Genomic DNA, 19,444 nt, shown 5'->3' on the forward strand with positions numbered 1-19,444 from the left:
GTGGTCTATAGGTATTTATTAGGGCTGTCAGTTAAACGCGTTATTAACGGCGTTAACACAAACCCATTTTAACGGCGTCAATTTTTTTATTGCGTGATTAACAGTCTTTGTCCTAGCAAACTTTGTATTTTTTTTTTCTCACAAACCTTTGCAACAGGACGCGGCATGCGCAGCGCTGCGCTATGAAACCCATTCATTTCAATGGCTTGCGCAGCGCGAGGACGTTTTGTTTCTTTGTCTACCAAAGCGCAAGCGCATCTAGCTAGACCTGAAACAAAGCAGGTACGCCGCACACACTCGTTTGGGATTGCGAGCTGGCCAAATAGTTCCAAGGTACAAGCATTGAAAAATTTAGTTCCAATCCTTGATTCTGATTGGTCAATAACTGTGCTTTATTCATGATTAAACACTGCTATGATTGGTTCACCAACGGTTATGTGCATCACAGCGCAGTTCCTATGTTGTTTTTATTTGAGCTTTCATGAATATTACACATTGGAGCGTTGTTGCTGTTCACGGTCAGGGACTATTTATTTCTAGCGGAAGGAAGGCTTTTAGTGATTTTACTCCATAAAAGTTGCACTTTTAATACTTTTTTTACTTTAATATTTGTATTGTGTGGTAGCGGTTTTGTAAAAGCAATAAGGTACTCGAGGCAAGTGCTATTGTGAATAAGTGTTCACAATCAGTGTTGGGTGTAACTAATTACTAAGTAATAAGTTACTGTAATTTAATTACTTTTCCTTTGAAAATGTAAAGTAAGGGATTACTCTTAATTTATCTGTAATTTAATTACAGTTACTTTTGATGTAATCGAGGTAAATACTGTGCATAGATCAATCCGATCTCACAGCGATTCGTATGCATTTTATGAGGTGTCTAAATATTACGACCGCACTCGTACAAATTTGTATGAATTATTGTAAAATATGTATGAAAAAAAGTGTGAAATGTCATGAGATCAGACATAAAACAGTGGGTTTAACATCAAAATGCATTGTCTGATGTTAAAAAGGATGTTTTTATAATGTAACCTTCTCCACCTTGGTCATTTTAAAGGGACTCTGTGTAGATTTTTAGGTATTTTATTATCTGAAATCAATATTTTTATTCATAAATATGTCCTCAATGGTGTACAAATACCTCTGCAAATTATCTGACTTATCCTCGTAAATGAAGAATTTATTATCTTTATGTACATGGGACGGGTAGGTTCACGGAGGCTTCCATGTCCGTTCCGCCATCTTGAAAACTATAATAGCAGAGAGGGTCAAAAAGTACCACCAGCCAAACGCGTTTCCACAACGCGTTTTCGTTCAGACTCAGAGCCATCGTCACGTCACATTGAGAGGCGCATTCCCTGCAAGTTTAAACGGCTGCATTGCACTCCTATGATTGCTGATTGCTCTTTTGCTCTATTATTTGTTGCGGACCATATGCCGAGTCACAGGAGAATGCATCCTCCTCGCAAAAAAAGGCCAGACTTGAACGAAAAAGGAAACGTGACCGGAGATTGCAAAAAACAAGGCCATTAATTTTTCCGTCATAAAATTAATCGGATATGGTTCGATTTTCTGCGTTTTTCGCATCCAGAGCCAGCATTTTGAGAGGTCTTTTGACAATTCAGGGCCGGGGGAGCTCGTCCTCAAATCATTGAACAGAACATTATGCGCCGTGCTTTCAGTTTCGGTTTTCAATTCGATCAAGTGTTTATGTTCTCTTCTCTATATTGGATTATGAAATTAATAAACCTCCCCTTTCAATCAGATTGAAATTTAGGATCGAATAAGGTGTGATTGAGCTGCCTATTCGATAACTAATGTATTAGTTGGGCACACAATATACACAATACATACACAATAACAGCCTAGCTGTTCTGTCTGCCCAGCGCTTCCACAGGGCCGCGCGCGGGTGTGTGTGTGTTTGTGTGTGTCCATACCTGGTCCATACCAGACACACTGCCAGTCTCCGTTCAGAATCGATTGGTTCACGGAAATTGGTGGTCTTGTTTTTAAAATGTGGCTCCAGAATCGCTAGCAAAGCATCAAACTGTCCCGCTGACATTCTGAGGTAAATTTTGAATCGCTCAGGATAATTCCTCTCGGCGCAATTTCAGGATTGGATGGATATTTTCTAATTCTTCTCTTTTCAATATGAGAGAGGGCAAAAATCATCCTCTCTGCTTGACGAATCCATTTGGTATTTTTGCGTTTTTCCCCGCAAAGGTTTAATAAATACGCAACGGACTCAGTGTGCAAGGTTTCTATGCGTGACGAATTTTTAGGCTGACGTACAGGAAAATACGCATACGAAAATTTCGTACTCAGTGTGCAATGGCCTTAAATATCGGGATAGCGTTTTCAACCGTGGAAATAGCTAATGCAGCAGAAAGATTTCAGAAGAGACGCTGAAGTTGCCTGCTTTCTCCTCGACAGGTTAGTCAATGTTACAGTCTGACTTAATTTTTTGTCATTGCTTGGTTGTGTACTTTATTATATAGACAGTATAACATTTATAGGTAAAAAAGTTAAACAAGGTCTTTGATGAATAGCAGCTATTGACTACTTTACTCGCAGCTATTGTGAAGGAAGGTGCTAAAAACAAGGTTTGTAAGTTAATTCTTTATAACCTATAAATTCAGTAAGAATATAGAGATAATGATTGTAAGAAAATATTGCTCTCTGTAAGATTTTCTATAGCTTTCTTTTTATATATAAATGATCAATTAGCTAAAATTGTGATTTTGCTATGTGGATAAGATTGTACAGAGAATTAAAATTAATTTATACAGCTAGACACATAAATTGTACACATAAGTTAACACATAAGTTGCTGTTTTTTTTTAAGTTACAAACCTGTTCACCCGGAGAAAAACTCGATGAAGTGTTACTACAAGACATCCTGTCATAGCATTTTTGGTACATAACGGCAACCGTAGATGCAATACGCACTTGAAAATGCGAGGCGCTGGAGAGCAAAATTCGTTTGAATGCAAAATACTATTTAACCACTAGATGGGGGTATTTCCTACACAGAGTCCCTTTAAAGGATAATTCATGCAATTTTATAGTATTTATAAAAACAGATTCATGTCTATCCTTGTATTATTCAGCTGGTTGAGATTGATGTGGGATTTTGAAAGTAATTAGTAATTCAAAGTAATTAAATACTTTTTAGAGAGGAGTAATTAGTACAGTAATCTAATTACACTGTTGAAGAGGTAATTAGTAACTAGTAACCAATTACTTTTGAGTAACTTACCCAACACTGTTCACGATAGAAGGCTCTGCTTTGCGTCGAGCCTAACAACGCCCTTCAGCCGTTACTCATTCACGATACAGCACAGCCTCTCGTACCTTATTGCTAACGCGCGTTTGAATGTGCGCAACCGTGTAGTCTTTCTTTACAAATTGACCTCAACAAATGACTTGTCTGGCCTTAACATATAACACTGTATCGCTTTCAAGTATCCATGTGAACGGGAAAAATTTCACCAACGTTTTATCTGTACAGAGCTAATGGCAATGAAGCCGCTTCATGTGGAGAGCGGTTCAGTTCTGACCTTTGGCATTCGGCTCATTCCCCCGACCAGCAGCACTTCTCCGATGTCACTCTTGGAGACTTCGGCATCTTGCATGGCCTTCTGGCATGGAGACACCGTCCTGCGGATGAGATCCGCCACGATGCTTTCGAACTGGGAGCGCGTGAGCTTCATGTTCAAGTGTTTGGGCCCAGAGGCGTCCATCGTCAGGTAGGGCAGGTTGATGTCAGTCTGTGTGCGGAAACATTAAGATACAGCGCAAGCTTGGTGAAATAACAGGAATAGCTGTTCCTCTTCTCCCAATTTCAATATCAAATAATAATCCATTCCCTAAAAAACACAGACTATTCACTATTCACTTCAGCACTCAAATTATAATTGGCACTTTTAGATGTGTTGTCAGGTTTGACATGTTCAACAACCACGAAATAAATAAACACACACTTTGATTTAAGTGCTTCAGTGGAAGGGAAGATTATTGCTAATTACAGTTTTAAAGGGACAGTTCACTCAAAAATGAAAGCCAGATTTGGAACAACATGAGGGTCAATAAACAATTCTCATTTATGGGTGAACTGTCCCTTTCAATTCCAGTCTGTTTCCCATCAGGAATGTGATTTTTCCACATTTATGATTTTCCCTGTGTTTTCTGCTACTCGTAAGGCAAAAATGGCCTTGATGGTCAATGGTAGGGGAAACACTGCTAGAATACAATCTGTTAGCTTTCCCCACACGTTCTGTGTGGCATTTTATGTTTCCTCGTTGTGACATGAGACGCATGTGGCCGACACACAGAACTGTGGCGCAAAACATCTTTACACATTTTAATCAAATAAAAGCTCTCCCTGAAGTTTTATGCTAAAATAAAAGCTCAATGGCACATTATTAGAAAAAAGGAAATATTTAAAACTGTTATATAAAATAAACTCTTATTTTATACACTTAATTTTGGATTTTACAGTACAATTATATTGCCGCAATAGAAATGCGTCTTTAATTTGTGGGTTATAATTTGAATAATAATAAATCATGTCTTTGTGTGTGCTAAGAGCAGTCATGTGACCAGACACTCACCTGAAGAGAGGAAGACAGTTCACACTTGGCTTTCTCCGCAGCCTCTCTCACCCTCTGCAGAGCCATGTTGTCTTTCATCAGATCCACTCCAGACTGCAACGAGACCACACACACACACACACATTAACAAGCAGCACACATTCTTTACCTGGATGGTGAGAATCCTGCATTACCTAATGCAAACAGTGACCTACTTCTACAATACAGATCGCTTCAAAGCAGCTTTACAGTGAGAACAGGAAATACTGATTCAGTGACGGAGAGAGAATACAATTCTGCTGTAAAGACAATGGTAAACTCAAACCCTTGTGAGAAACCAGACCATCAGAGGCCCAGTTCTCCTCTCAGTGCGGTTGTGAAATTTGTGTCAATAACCAACCCTAATCTTAATTCGATTCAATATTGATTACTTTGGATATCTGGTAAATGGACTCAATTTGAAATTTGAGACTTTTAGTATCAGTAGAATCAAAGCACAAAGATTATTGCGATTTATAGGATGGGATACGCGCTACAATGCTTCATCCATTCATAAAATGAAAACAGGATGACTAATAGATTCAAGAATCGATTAATAGAGGAATCGATATTTTTTTACCCAGCTCTAGTTATGATTCCAGGCTCTAATATTATCTTATATTCACACTAATACAGCACTATATGAAGATGAATATTGAGCGCGCCTAATTAAATCACATCACTTACACTTGAACTCGACAACATTAATATCCACAAAGTGTGGATTCCAATCAAACAAATATTCAAATGATGAAACCGCAGAATTGATCAATATAGCAAACTTGGAAAATTATGTAAAATTCATTAAAATTAATGGGTCGTCTAAATTAACTAAATATTTGACCAAGTTTGGCTGCTAGCCGAAGACGAGCTTAAAAAGGACTGTATTTTGCATTGCAGTCTGATTATTAATAATTCTGCTAAAAAAAAAAAAACACAATAGTTCAAGTTTTTTTACATTCTATATTGAGGCTTAATATTAGGGGTTTAAATCAATGACTAAAATTAAATGCTAGGCCTGTAAAACGATTAAATCGCATCCAAAATATAAGTTTGTGTTTACATAATATATGTGGGTATTTCTATATAATATAAATTATATATAAATCTACATACAGTATATGCATGAAAATATTTCTTATACATGCACGTGTGTGTATTTATACATATATAAAATAATTATACACAGTGCACCAACATATATTATGTAAACACAAATTTTTATTTTGGATGCGATTAATCGTTTGACAGCCCTATTAAATGCAGGTATTTATTTATATTTATACTAGGGCTGTCAAACGATTAATCGCATCCAAAATAAAAGTTTGTGTTTACATAATATATGTGGGTGCACTGTGTATAATTATATATATATATATATATATATATATACACACACATGCTTGTATACATTTAAGAAATATTTTCATGTATACACTGTATATAGATTTATGTATAATGTATATTATATATAAATATTTTATATATAAATAATATTTTTTTCCTTAAATATACATGAATGTGTGTGTATTAATATATATACAAAATAATTATACACAGTGCATCCACATATATTATGTAAACACAAACTTTTATTTTGGATGCGATTAATCGCGATCAATCGTTTGACAGCCCTAATTTATACTTAAATATTTATTTTATTTTTGTCATTTACTGGTTGCCAGTACATCATAAGGATCTTAGATGGTAAAAACAGCAGTATTCATAGCGGTTTAATCTAACTTTACCATTTTACACAATGTAAACTGTCTGAAAAATTGAGTGTGGTCCATTTTAATATAGCATATGAAGTTATATAGACCATTTTGCAAGATGTAATCAACACTGGTCCAGAAGCACTTCCTGTTTCAGTTTAACACTATATAAAAGCTGGGATAAAATACAACCAACAGAACATGTAAAACTGAAACAAAAAGTTAAACAACATCTTTAAGATGTTTTCTTTACATGTGAAATAAAGAAAACAGTTACAAACTGAAACAGGAAGTGCTTCTGGACCAGTGTTGTTTACATCTTGCAAAATGGTCTAAATGGGCAAATGCTGCTGAAAATCAGGGTTTTTAATGACCCTTTCAAAATAAATACCGGTGATTGTTATCAGCCATGGGTGAAACACTACTTACACACACACACACACACACACACACACACACTTACACACACACACACACACAGGGATACAAACCTCTCTCTTGAACTCCTTCACTATATGTTTGAGAAGGTGCTGATCAAAATCTTCTCCACCCAGGAAGGTGTCTCCATTGGTGGATTTCACCTCAAAAACTCCCTTCTGGATCTCCAAGACCGAGATATCAAACGTCCCGCCGCCAAGATCATACACAGCAATTCTGGAATAAAGACAGATATAGTTTGCTTTTGAATGAAGTCATTAGAAACAAGACTCCAGATATTGGATCTGTGCATTCGGTCTTTGTTTGTTTGACATCAGACACACTAATATCTTAACGCTGGCATAAAAAACACATCAATCAACACTGTACATCCATATTATATACACCACACAATAAAACACATGGACACACATGTGTCCCTATCAGAAACATGCATAAAACAAATGAATACAATATATATCTGCATAAATACAAACAGATTTACTGTAGTCTAGTAAATTAACAGACTAATTTACCAGACTACATTAGTGTAATGGGTGTGTTTTTGTAAAGTGAGGGACATACTCGATAATATCAGATTAAATCAACATTTACGATATCATAGACGACCTATATCGCACAGAATTGATTACTTACTTGCTACTGTTTAATAGACCAGCTAGCTGTACCTAAAAAATTAGAGGCCTGATTTGTTTTTTTGTTGTTTTTTGGATTGGCATCAGTATTGGACATGAATATGTATTGGCGTAATCTCTAGCAATGTTGGTGTGTAAAGATAAAATAAAATATTGTAGTAAGAGCTAGTGTTGTCACGGTACCAAAATTTCAGTATTCGGTACCAATACCAGTAAAAATTCACGGTTCTCGGTACCAATTTCGGTACCAAAGCTTAGTTTAAATTTACATATATTTAAGTGTTTATCACGGTTACAAGTATGGAAACTGTACATTTGTATTATAAACACTTTAGAAAAAAATTAGATAAAATGACCTAAAATAAACAATAGTATACACGAACACATTTTTAAAGTTGTTTGTAAAGTTCTAATCTGTTAACATTTATTTAATGCACAATGAATTAAGTGAACAAACATGAACAATCAAGTGTCTCTATTAAATAACATTTACAAACATTAATTAATGTTGTAAAAATATATTGTTCACTCAATGTGTTGATGTGAAGTAGCTAATGTTGATAAATGGTATCTTATTGTAGCATTACCAAACTATAGGCTACAGGAGAAAAAACATGTTTTATTTGACTTGACTGTACTTTTATTTAATCTAAAACTGCATTCATATTTAATTTAGAAAAGGCTTTTTAAAACTGCGGAGTTATAAAGGCAAGAATACGCCTAGAACTGGCACTGACATTAAATAGGGATGCATCGATACTAATACACCAGTACTCTGGTGTCGGTTGGATACTACTGTGCTCATGTACTCGTAAAACTACCCCGAAAGCACTTTAGAGGCCGTTCACATATCGCGCGTGTTTTTTTTTTTATTATATTTTTGCGCGTGCTTATTCTTTCCAAAGCGCTTGCTCTCACGCGGCGTCTGTCGTTGCTATGCAACGAGTTTTTATTATGAGCGCGCTTGCCTCGCGCCTATATTTGAAATTGCGAATTTGCATGTAATCGGCCTCTTATGGCAACGTGACATTAGCCTAATCCAAAATATTTCCATATGTGGCTCTTTCCTCCTTTCGTGTCAACAAGTGGATTCAGAGAGAGAGCATATCAGCGTTATGAAGAGGACGCAACTGTGCACGTTTCAGACAGCGCGTCTAGAACTGGATTAACCAGGTATTCGGTACCTAGAAAAGCTGGTACCGTAACATTTTTTTTTTTTTAGTACCGACTTGGTACCGAAGTACCGAGTTTTTTGACAACACTAGTAAGAGCATCTGATACTTACACTTTGTCTTGAGTCTTATCCAGTCCATAGGCTAAAGCAGCAGCAGTCGGCTCATTGATGACACGCAGCACATTCAAACCGGCAATCTGTCCTGCATCCTTAGTCGCCTGTAACAAACACACCACGTTTTACAGACAGGAACGCATCTGATAAAGCAAAGCGGTTCACAACATGAGCACTCACGTCAGTGGCCGATAACAGAGTGCTTTCGTTAGAGTTAAATGCTACTAAATCATCAACTCTGTCATCATTTACTCACCCTCAAGTTGTTCCAAACCTGTTAATGGACCCCATTGACTTCAATATTATGGAGTAAACATTATGGAGATCAATGGGGCCCATAAACGGTTTGGTTTGTGTTCAACAGAAGAAACTCATACAGGTTTGGAACAACAAAGGTGAAGAAAAGATGACATAATTTCCATTTCTGGGTGAACTATCCCTTTCAGAAAGAGAAAAGCAGAAGGTGAGGTTGACCTGTCTCTGGGAGTCGTTGAAGTACGCCGGCACTGTAATAACAGCGTTCTTCGCCGGATGGCCCAAGTAGCTCTCTGAGAAAGAAGAGAGGGAACAGTGGTTTGATGGAGCTTTGGATTATTTGGGTGTGAAGCTGCTGTTCTTCAGGCAGGACTCACCTGCGGTCTCCTTCATCTTCATGAGGATGAAGGCTCCGGCCTGACTGGGCGAGTACAGTTTGCCGTGAGCTTCCAGCCAGGCGTCTCCGTTAGAGGCACGCACGATCTTATACGGCACATTTTTCCTGTCAATCACAGCAAAGCTCATAACTTATTTGCAAAAAAAAAAGAAAGGATGTTAAAGATTAATTCCAGTTGATTTGATGGATTAATCTCAGCACAGAAGCGTTCAGTGATCATGCGAGTGGACATGAGTGTTGTGAGTAAATATTATGAACACCACAAACATGTCGATGAAACACGAGAACAAGACATCATCTTTATTTGCAGTGATGTTATTTCTAATAAGCTGCTCTTACTCTTCCACAGATGTTTCCCGAATACTTTTGGACCCATTCATGCCAATATAGGTGACGATTAGTCGATACTGTCGATGTATTGTTAATATTTCATGAAAATTGATTAAATGATTAGTTCACTTTTAAAAAAAACATTTGCTGATAATTTACTCACCCCCATGTCATCCAAGATGTCCATGTCTTTCTTTCTTCAGTCGAAAAGAAATTAAGGTTTTTGATGAAAACATTCCAGCATTTTTCTCCATATAATGGACTTCAATGGGAACCAAACGGTTCAAGGTCCAAAAGACAGTTTCAGTGCAAACTGTTCAAAGGGCTTTAAACGACACCAGACGATGAATAAGGGTCTTATCTAGTGAAACAATCGGTCATCAAAACGAACAAATCTTTTTGAGTCATTTGGTTCACTCAACGAACGAAATGACTCGAAAAAAGATTCGTTCATTCGAGTCATGAACGCTCATCACAGAACAGAGCAAGGCGAACATTTGTGCTTATAAAACTTCAACTTTTTTATTTATTGTTGAAATGAGCGATCGTTTCGCTTGATAAGACCCTTATTCATCGTCTGGAATCATTTAAAGCTGCACTGAAACGCTCATTTGGACCATGAACTGTTTGGACCCCATTGAAGTCCATTATATGGAGAAAATGCTGGAATGTTTTCTTCAAAAACCTTAATTTCTTTTCGACTGAGGGAAGAAAGACATGGACATCTTGGATGACATGGGGGTGAGTAAATTATCAGCAAAAGTTTTTTTTAAAAGTGAACTATTCCTGAAAATTTACATGCCAAGAACATTTCCATTATTTTGGTGATCGAGTAATCTGTCGATTATTTTGACAATTAACTGGATGACAGCGCAACACCTCATTATGAAACACCTTCCCACACAGAAAGTGAGTTAGTCCAGAGCAGCATTTACTGTGAATTATTGCTGCATCCGACTACAGATTTTTCTAGTTGAACATAAGCTGAAAACGAAATCAGAGTGATCCTGCCAGCGACTGTAACGTTAGTTTCCATCACCTCCCAAAAGACGACGAATCTTCCTGTGTACATTTGTTTAAATTCTTAATATTCTATAAACTCTATCAGCATGTGATTGGCTGTTCGCTACTGATGTTACACCTAAACTCAGGATCAAAGCCTGTGTTGACAGAATACCAAATGTGCCAGTTAATGTATTCAAGTAGCACATTCATTTATAATTTTGAATAAACTCCAAAGCACAATGACTAAGGGTGTATTTTTTATTTTAATTGTTTGTCAGCTCGCACAACTGTCTGTCACCATGCCTTGATGAGTATTGATTATTAATAATGTTATTATAATACTCCCAATCAACTACTGCGGAGGGTAAAGGTACTGTTATTTCACCCTTTTGAATTTCGTTGAGGTTGTGTTCCCACATCGTTAGCTAGTTTGGATCGCTATAACTTGAATGACTGTCAACTGTTGAATGAACGAGTGTCAAGCATGTCAAATCGTGCTTTGTTTACTTCAAAACGGAAGTCGCGCCCACTTCTGACGCAAGGCCTCATGGGGCGTAGGAAACTTGTGGATCCTGAGGAGAATACTAAACCATAATGAGCGTTTTAAACATATAGGCGTAATATAGCCTTTTCCGCACTCGAGCACACACAAACGGAAAAATAGCAAGGAGACATTATTTATAATAATGTTGTCTGAGTCAGTGATGCTGACGTGACAGAGTACATTATTTCGCTTTGGATATGTTTGCTTAAAAGTAGACATTTCAAGCGCCTAATAAAATTGGTCAACTAAGCCTCTTCTAGCCGACTAACGTTTAGTTTTAATATATCGTGCAGCAGAAAGCAGTGTAATGCGGTTCATGGATTCTCTGAAATTTCAGGAATTGATCAACACAGGCAAATTGCATCATGACAGCCCTAATTACAAGTTTGCGAGTATAATAACTAGCGTGTATGTACAGTGAGTGAGTGCATGTTTGGACATCAAGTTTGAAATGCCTTACAAATCTTTCTGGACTTCAGCGTCATCATAGCGCCGTCCAATCAGACGTTTGGTGGCGTAGAGAGTGTTGTTGGGGTTGGTGACCGCTTGACGTTTAGCCGGCATTCCCACGAGCCGCTCTCCTTCAGATGTGAAGGCCACCACTGACGGGGTCGTCCTCGCACCCTCTGCGTTTTCCAGGACCTGTTACGGCGATGCGCTTTAGTTCAACAGCATTTTGATTCAATGGAAACAGTAGTAGAGGTGACTGATTCATCCTTCATTCACAGTTGAAGGAATACTTGTTCTCAACAGGGGCTTTACATCATTTCAAATGTGCATTTCATTATAATTCACATGATTTCTGGTAAAAATTGTAATACAAAGAAGAGGCCTCTTTTACTGTACCTTCTGATCACACTGCAAAAAAGTGACCTTCCTCAGTCTGGTTTTCCAGTGCAATCATCTAAATATTCTTAAATCAAAATGCATTTACAAGTTTTGTTCATGAAATTGATTTTAAAAATGAGTTTACACTAAAAATAAATAAATATATATATATATATGAAGAGTTCAGATGCAAAAGCCTCTAAATGCCATTTGAAATTTTCTTCTTTAATGATGATTTTTATCAAGCTTGTATATTTAAGTTCAGTAATTTCACTTAAATAACAATTAATAGGTAATTATCATTGCCATTTAAGTGAAATCACTGAACTTAAATATACAAGCTTGATAAAAATCTCATTAAAGAAGAAAATTTCAAATGGCACTTAGAGGCTTTTGCATCTGAACTCTTCATATATTGACATGAACAGATATTTGTTCATTTTTTTTTTTAACCTTTATTTATCCAGGTAAAATGTTTGAGAACCACTTCTCATTTACAAACATGACCTGGCCAACTAAACGGCCAACTAAATTAACTAAACGTTCATGTCAAAGGTTCACTTCATTTGTTTAATTTATCAAGACTTTGTTTTACATTTGCATGTCAAAGATGTCTAGATATTTCGTCCCCTTGGAATTATAAGGTTCTATCTGACATTTTTGTCAAAATTGAGTTATTCACATATTCTTATTCTGTGACAATTTATTTACTTTATGTGATGTGTTTTGTACATTTAGGGTCCCTGTTATTTTTACGTTTGAAAGAAACTTGTTCCCCATACACATTTTCCTATATGGAATGCAAAAACTTTGAAGCTCAATATCTCAAAACTGTTCAGAACGCAGATGAAACCTTATAATTCCAAGGGGACGATTTGTATTGGAAAACCGGCCAAAAATGTTGAGGAAGATACATTTTTGCCCCATGTAAATTCTTGAGACAGTGCATTTTATAAGCTTTGTTCATATTTTGCACATTTTAAACTAGGGCTGGGGTAAACGATTATTAACTAAACGATTAGTTGGGCGATTATTTTATCGATTAGTCGACTAATCTAATGACTAATTGGACGACTAATATAAAGAATATTTTTTCTGCTGCTCAATTAATAAAAAAACAATATCTCAAATAAATACTAGCATACTGAATCAAGATACTATAAGCTGGCAATCGTTAGTCTAATGTTATGTATTTGAACACCATCATAACTCTACAACCACCAAAACCGTGTTATTAAATTATTTTTTACAAACATTTTTTATCATAGAGAATGTTTAAATATTAATATCAGCTGAGGAGGAAAACGGAGGCGGAGTTAGAGGTGCGATCGGAGGCTGCTACTGCTGGAGATGAATCGGGAGAGGTTTGTGCACCTACTGATCAGAGCGCGTGCTGACACGGAGTAAAGCCTTGTTTATACTCAACACGTCCGCACGAGCGCGAATGTGCGCACGGCAAAAATGACGCGTTGGGTGCGCAAGACCAGGAAGACTGTGGCTGGCTGTGTGTGTACGCCTTTTTTTGTAACAGCGCGCCCGGCGCCGCGTCCGGGAACGACTTCAAGCCGAATCTGCCCGAGCTTGTACGTCTCACCACACCGGCACCCAGTTTGCGCATCTAAATTGCAATTTTTTTTTCTTAAGGGTTTGTTTACTGTGTGTGATTCATTTAATGGATAGCACATTCACTTCAAGTTGTCTTAGTCCTCTATTCTGCAATGTTTCGGTCTCCCACGTGTGTGTGGCAAGCTGTACCGCCGGGAACATGCAAAAAATAAATAAATAAAGAAGCGTTGATGCAAAAATATGACGTCGACGCAATTTTGACGTCGAATTATCGACGCGCCGCTACAGCACTATTTTAAACAATGACACGTAAGCACATAACAGTGCGGTATATCACTGAGTCCTGAGACAAAACCCTTTAAAATGTTGTCACAGGAGTTACTCCTGCGCTCTTAGCGGTTTTGTATTGTTTTTATGTGCCGCAACAACTAAATTAACACTTCATGGCTCAGTTCCACAAACAGGGCTTAGATTAAGCCAGGATTAGACCTTAGCTTTCATAAAAGCACCTTAGAAAGAAAAAAAAAAACACCTTTACTCGTGTGCATCTTGAAACAAAACAATTGCATGGACATATTTTAAGATATGTTTCTTTCAGTTAAAACAGTTCAAACATGTATTTCACTCTGAGTGCAGTAATGTTTTCACAGTGATGACTATAACGAAATGATTTCGTCAACGCACCGCTTTTTTATGACGATAACGCGACGATGACTAGCTAAAAATAGCTCTGAGGTGACTAAAACATGACGAGACGTTTTCAAGTTTTCGTTGACGAGACGGAACGAAAATGATTATAAGTCTGACGTTCACAATGCATGTAATTTATGCCTGTTTTGCGTGAAATCGGTCTGTATTGAGCTAAAAATAAGTATCAGCAATGCTGCCGTTTCCTATCGCGTGCGCCCAGCACCGGCCGCCACGCGCGCACCAGATTCCACACAACAACAACAACACAGGGTTTAATGGTAGTTTTTGTACCAAGTCAAGTCAATAGAGTCGGACAAAAACTAGGATAAAACCTGTTGGAAAGCATATTTTTCAGCGATGTTTGTGTGAGCATATCAGTGAACATCCCTGACCACTCGGTGAGTTTGACGTCTTTGTAAATGAATGTTTAATGCGTTTTATGAATGATTGTGTGGGTGCTAACACACAAACCTAAAATTCTCGGGACAACAGCATTTGTCCAAATTTCAATCTTAACCGTTCTTTAAGTGTAAGGGTTTAAAAACAGGATAAAACAGGGCTTTAAAGGTGCCATATGTAATAATTGAAGTAACAATATACGAAAAATGAGCTACACGCATCAAAAGAATGAGAAGAAATAAGTGCAAAGATGTCATTAAAAAACTGACAAGTTATAGTGCTGCCGAGATATTAACCTGAATTAGCATGCTAAATTACTAGCCCCGGCCCGGCAGGTATCGTAATACCACTTCCGGCCATGGGAGGCGGTATGCGGACGGGCAACGTTAGCACCAGCCAAACTGCAATACGCGAGTGAGTCGCGCTCGCGCCGGCTTGTGTGTGTGTGTGTGTATGTGTACTTGAACCTGATGTCAGTCGTGTGGAAATACAGCCCACTACTACATTTCAGTTCAGGGTAGAGTTCAAAAAAATGTTTGGTCGACATTATGCATGAGGAATACATTTTGGTAAGTTGTAGCATACTGTATCTTTCAACAGAGTTCGTGTTCTTTTTCAAGCTAGTAGAGACGATCGGTTCACGTGCGCTAGGGATCTGTAGTGTAACATGTACAAGCGCCAAAACGGTATTTATTCTTTGAATTGCGTAATATAATTGACAGAATCTGAGAGCTTAACTAACCTGCTTGCTAAGTGTCGATTGCGTGTGTCTCACGGTGAATTCACGGCGCTAGCTTGATCAACATCAGCGAATGCTGTCTGTCAAATTAATTCACTAACAATAAAAGTGTAATATGAACAAAACGAATACCATAAACTTCAAATAATTGCCCAAGCTTTTATTTTCCCATACCGTCGAAATGCACCAGCTTGTTTTTGAGATCTATGAGGCGGTCTTCATCATTTAGTGTTGAGATTCATAGTGTTTAGTTTAGTTCACTCTAGTGTTTAGTTCATTGAGTCTCTGATCTCTAAAAATCTCCAAATGTTCCACGTGAAACTGCGGTCTTCCAAACTTTTACTATCATGTCAAATGATTTGAATAACATGCGCGATGGTAGGAGCACAAGTCATTTTTTGGAGGTATACTGCCCCCATCTGTTATGGAATATGGAGTAGGATTTGATTTATTATGTTAGATGGCACCTTTAAGTGTAAAATACCGAACTAACCAAGACCAAATACAGTGTTTATTCTGGGATTGTCTTATTCATTTTTATGTTCAACACACTCCAAGTGTCATGTTTGTTTCATACTTTATATCCAAGTATGCATTCTTTGGTCAATGCACCTCAGGATTAGATATTTATTTTATTATTTTGTTTCAGAATGTTTGCAACTTTGCAGTTTGCACAAGTTAAAGATAGACTGGGTTATATACATAATGTTTGTGTTTACAAAAAATGTGCATCTTATTGATGCATACTACCAGTGTTGTAGTCGAGACCACCTCACTCGAGTCCGAGTCGACACCGAGACCAGAGAGAGTCGAGTCCGAGTCAAGACCGAGTCCATAGAGAGTCGAGTCCGAGACCAGAGACGGTCGAGTCCGAGTCGAGACCGAGACCAGTGAGGGTTGATTACCTAATTTACTTTTATTTACTTAGAGAAATCCTTTTTTTTTTACTGAATTTACTTAGAGTTTAAAAAATATGATCAGTTTAGGGTAAAAAGGCCACATAGGTGGTGTTAAAAGTAATTTTATTACAATTTATCATGCGCAGTTGCGCACTAGAAAATCACCAATCACTGGGCGTGTCAATCGATTTAAAGAAATATTTTATTAACATACATTAATAATCATGAAAAATATTTTTAATTGAACTCGAGTGGACTCGGGAATAATTCCGAGTCCTAAAAAAAAAAATGTTCGAGTACGAGTCAATTCCGAGTCCAAATGGACACGAGTCCATGACAAGACCAAGACCATTAAAATATGGTCTCGAGACCGAGTCTCGAGTACTACAACTCTGCATACTACGTTGTTCATTGCACTTTAGAAATTTCTCAAATAAAGCCACAATTGCCAAAGTAAGAATGTTTCTATGCTTGGCTTTTTTTTGGAGTAAAACAGTGATTTCACTGTTACCACTTTATCTGTGTACAATGTTCTAGTAGCTCAACGTTTTGGCTGTTTAAACTTTAAACCATTCCTTTATTCCTTTATTACTGTGATAACTGGTGAAAATAGCTTTTAATATTCAGGGGTAAAACTATAACTTGAAATATGGGGATAAAAGGTTTCTGCCCAATGTGACAATGAAGTACAGCTTGGCAATGGCAGCACTGCACCTCCATCAATGAGAAAGTCTAGTTTATTATACAAAGGCGGTTAGCTTGTTTTATGAATTGCAACACTTGCTAAATCTGTCAAACCTAAGCCCATTTCCACTACTTTTTAAACTAAATTAATTTGTTAAAGACTACTTTTTTTTTACTAAAATTGATTAAACTTGACTAAAACCTTTTGGTGTTTTCGTCGACTAAAACCTTTTGTGTTTTCGTCGACTAAAACTTGACTAAAACTATTAAGTTTATAAGTGACTAAAATGTGACTAAAACTTAAAAGCATTTTCGTCCAAAAGACTAAGACTAAGACTAAAACTAAAAAGGCTGCAAAAAACAACACTGAGTGAAACCAGGAGCATTACTTCTGGCTTACCTTTGCTTGTTTTCCCTCCATCACAGCCACGCAGGAGTTTGTGGTTCCCAGATCAATACCGATAACAGCGCCTCGGATCGCCTCCGAACTGAAAAACCACCCGGCAGCTCAGACACGCGTTCATGGACCTTCATCATCTATCATAGACCAGCTAATATCATACTCACGCATACTGACGTCTGGCTGAAGACTGGAGAGTTTGTTGAGTCAACCCATTCCAACAAGCCTGACAAAAATGAGACACAAAAATGGAAGTTTCAAGAAAATATCAAAACTTTAACACAAAATAGAGAGGAAATCACTGTATGAGATGTTGTACAGAGTGCAGTTAGTGCCACAGGATTACTCCATTGCACAGGTCTGACCATGTGGTCATGTTGAAGAGAATCACGTGGATTACAGTACTTTCACATAATGCCAATATTACTTTAAACAGTCAGTCAGTAAATGTTATAAATGAACAACAGCCAGATGAAGGAAAGCTCATTTCATAACCCGAGGTGGGATGCTTCAGGGACACTTCATGAAGGTCAAACACACTCTTCCTCAACTCCACACACACCAAATAAATGACCTCCACTGCTGTTTACACACTTTTAACTGTCCAGATGATTTAACGGATAATAAATCATCATGTCTCTATAACAAATCACTTGCATAACGCTGGAACGTGGTTAAATCACATTAACATTTGGGTTTTTGCTTTGTTTTCTTAATACAATGATTGGTTTAAAGCTTGTATCCCACTGGTTTGTGTCTTTAACAGATTTTATATGATGAGAATGGCTCAAAACACATGATTACTAACGTTAATCACTTCAGGCAAATGTCAACGGATCCTGTTACCAAACCATCATCACTGCACACTTCATCTAACGTTAACGTTACACATCAAAATCACGTCGGCTCGATATAAAGAGACTATCATTCAATCATTCTGACTGACAGCTCACTTTAAGGGCACTCAGTAGTAGTGAAGAAGTCACTCACCTTCTTGATGAGACCAGACACACTGCTGGAGGTTTTCTGAGAGCATGACATGTTTCTCGCTGCTGTTCTCGCCGCAGACAACATCTTTAAGTACTTAATAGCTAATATAAATGAACGTTAAGTAACGGGTCTTTGCAAAGCCACTGAATGTCAAATAAATGAGCTCTGGTGGGTCACTCTCAGGCCCTGTGCTCAGGTAACGCTTGTGATGAAGTCTCACTGACGTTCTTCTAGAATTATCCAACACCACATGGCGATCAGAAGGACCTCATAGCAGCCCACGGAGCGCCTGACCAGAATACGACATTCTGCTTTAAACTGAAATTGCAATGTTGTTTAATGTAATTATCTAGTGTGTGTTATATGCTGTTGTTATCCGAAATTATATAAATCTGATCCAAAAATTTGATTGAATAATTATAAAATGGTGAAACACACAAGGCACATATGTGGACATCAAAAGCTGCAATCCTGAAGGTCAAACCAGAAACCACAATCTTTCGTAGTCATTACATCATGTAACATTTTCATTACTTCTATTTCATTATTGTTATTTTATTATAATTGCATTCTAGCATGCCTCTCAATGCATCTGACAAACATTTAGGATTCTTTATTTAAAAAAAGAAAATAAAATATCTGTTTTATTATAAATTGTATTCTTTTCTACATTGTACATTTGGGCTCTTCATGTACAGTTTTAACATATTATCCCTTTCTTATTTTTTATTATTATCATTTTTATGTGATTTTTTTATGGTTATTTATGGTTATACCACCTTATGCTTGTGTTATTGTTCTCTGTGATAAAACAATTATTATTAGTTTTTTTTACTGCTAATTTGCTTATATGCTTAGTTTGTATAATTATGTACTGAAAATACCATTGTCATTATTATATTGGACAAGTTTCACATTCATTGGAGCAAATTTATGAACCAAGCCCTTATTTTCAGTTATATACAGTATATATATATATATATATATATATATATATATATATATATAT

The 19,444-nt window shown here is 37.1% G+C and overlaps 1 protein-coding gene across 1 annotated transcript in view; it reads right to left on the reverse strand.

Moving 5' to 3' along the window:
• Positions 1-18,737, reverse strand: part of hspa9 (heat shock protein family A (Hsp70) member 9) — a 30,512-nt gene extending 11,775 nt beyond the window's left edge. The window contains exons 1-10 of the mRNA XM_039694174.2: positions 18,436-18,737; positions 17,613-17,671; positions 17,446-17,533; positions 11,701-11,882; positions 9,342-9,466; positions 9,184-9,257; positions 8,707-8,813; positions 6,840-7,002; positions 4,616-4,708; positions 3,563-3,772 (exon numbers count right to left, since the gene is read on the reverse strand). Coding sequence (XP_039550108.2) covers positions 3,563-3,772; positions 4,616-4,708; positions 6,840-7,002; positions 8,707-8,813; positions 9,184-9,257; positions 9,342-9,466; positions 11,701-11,882; positions 17,446-17,533; positions 17,613-17,671; positions 18,436-18,519 — 1,185 coding nt within the window. The 5' untranslated portion in view covers positions 18,520-18,737. The remainder of the gene's footprint in view (positions 1-3,562; positions 3,773-4,615; positions 4,709-6,839; positions 7,003-8,706; positions 8,814-9,183; positions 9,258-9,341; positions 9,467-11,700; positions 11,883-17,445; positions 17,534-17,612; positions 17,672-18,435) is intronic.
• Positions 18,738-19,444: the final 707 nt, after the last annotated feature.

This window comes from Pimephales promelas, chromosome 9 (assembly GCF_988280905.1).
Source record: "Pimephales promelas chromosome 9, fPimPro1.hap1.1, whole genome shotgun sequence".
Classification (NCBI taxonomy): domain Eukaryota; kingdom Metazoa; phylum Chordata; class Actinopteri; order Cypriniformes; family Leuciscidae; genus Pimephales; species Pimephales promelas.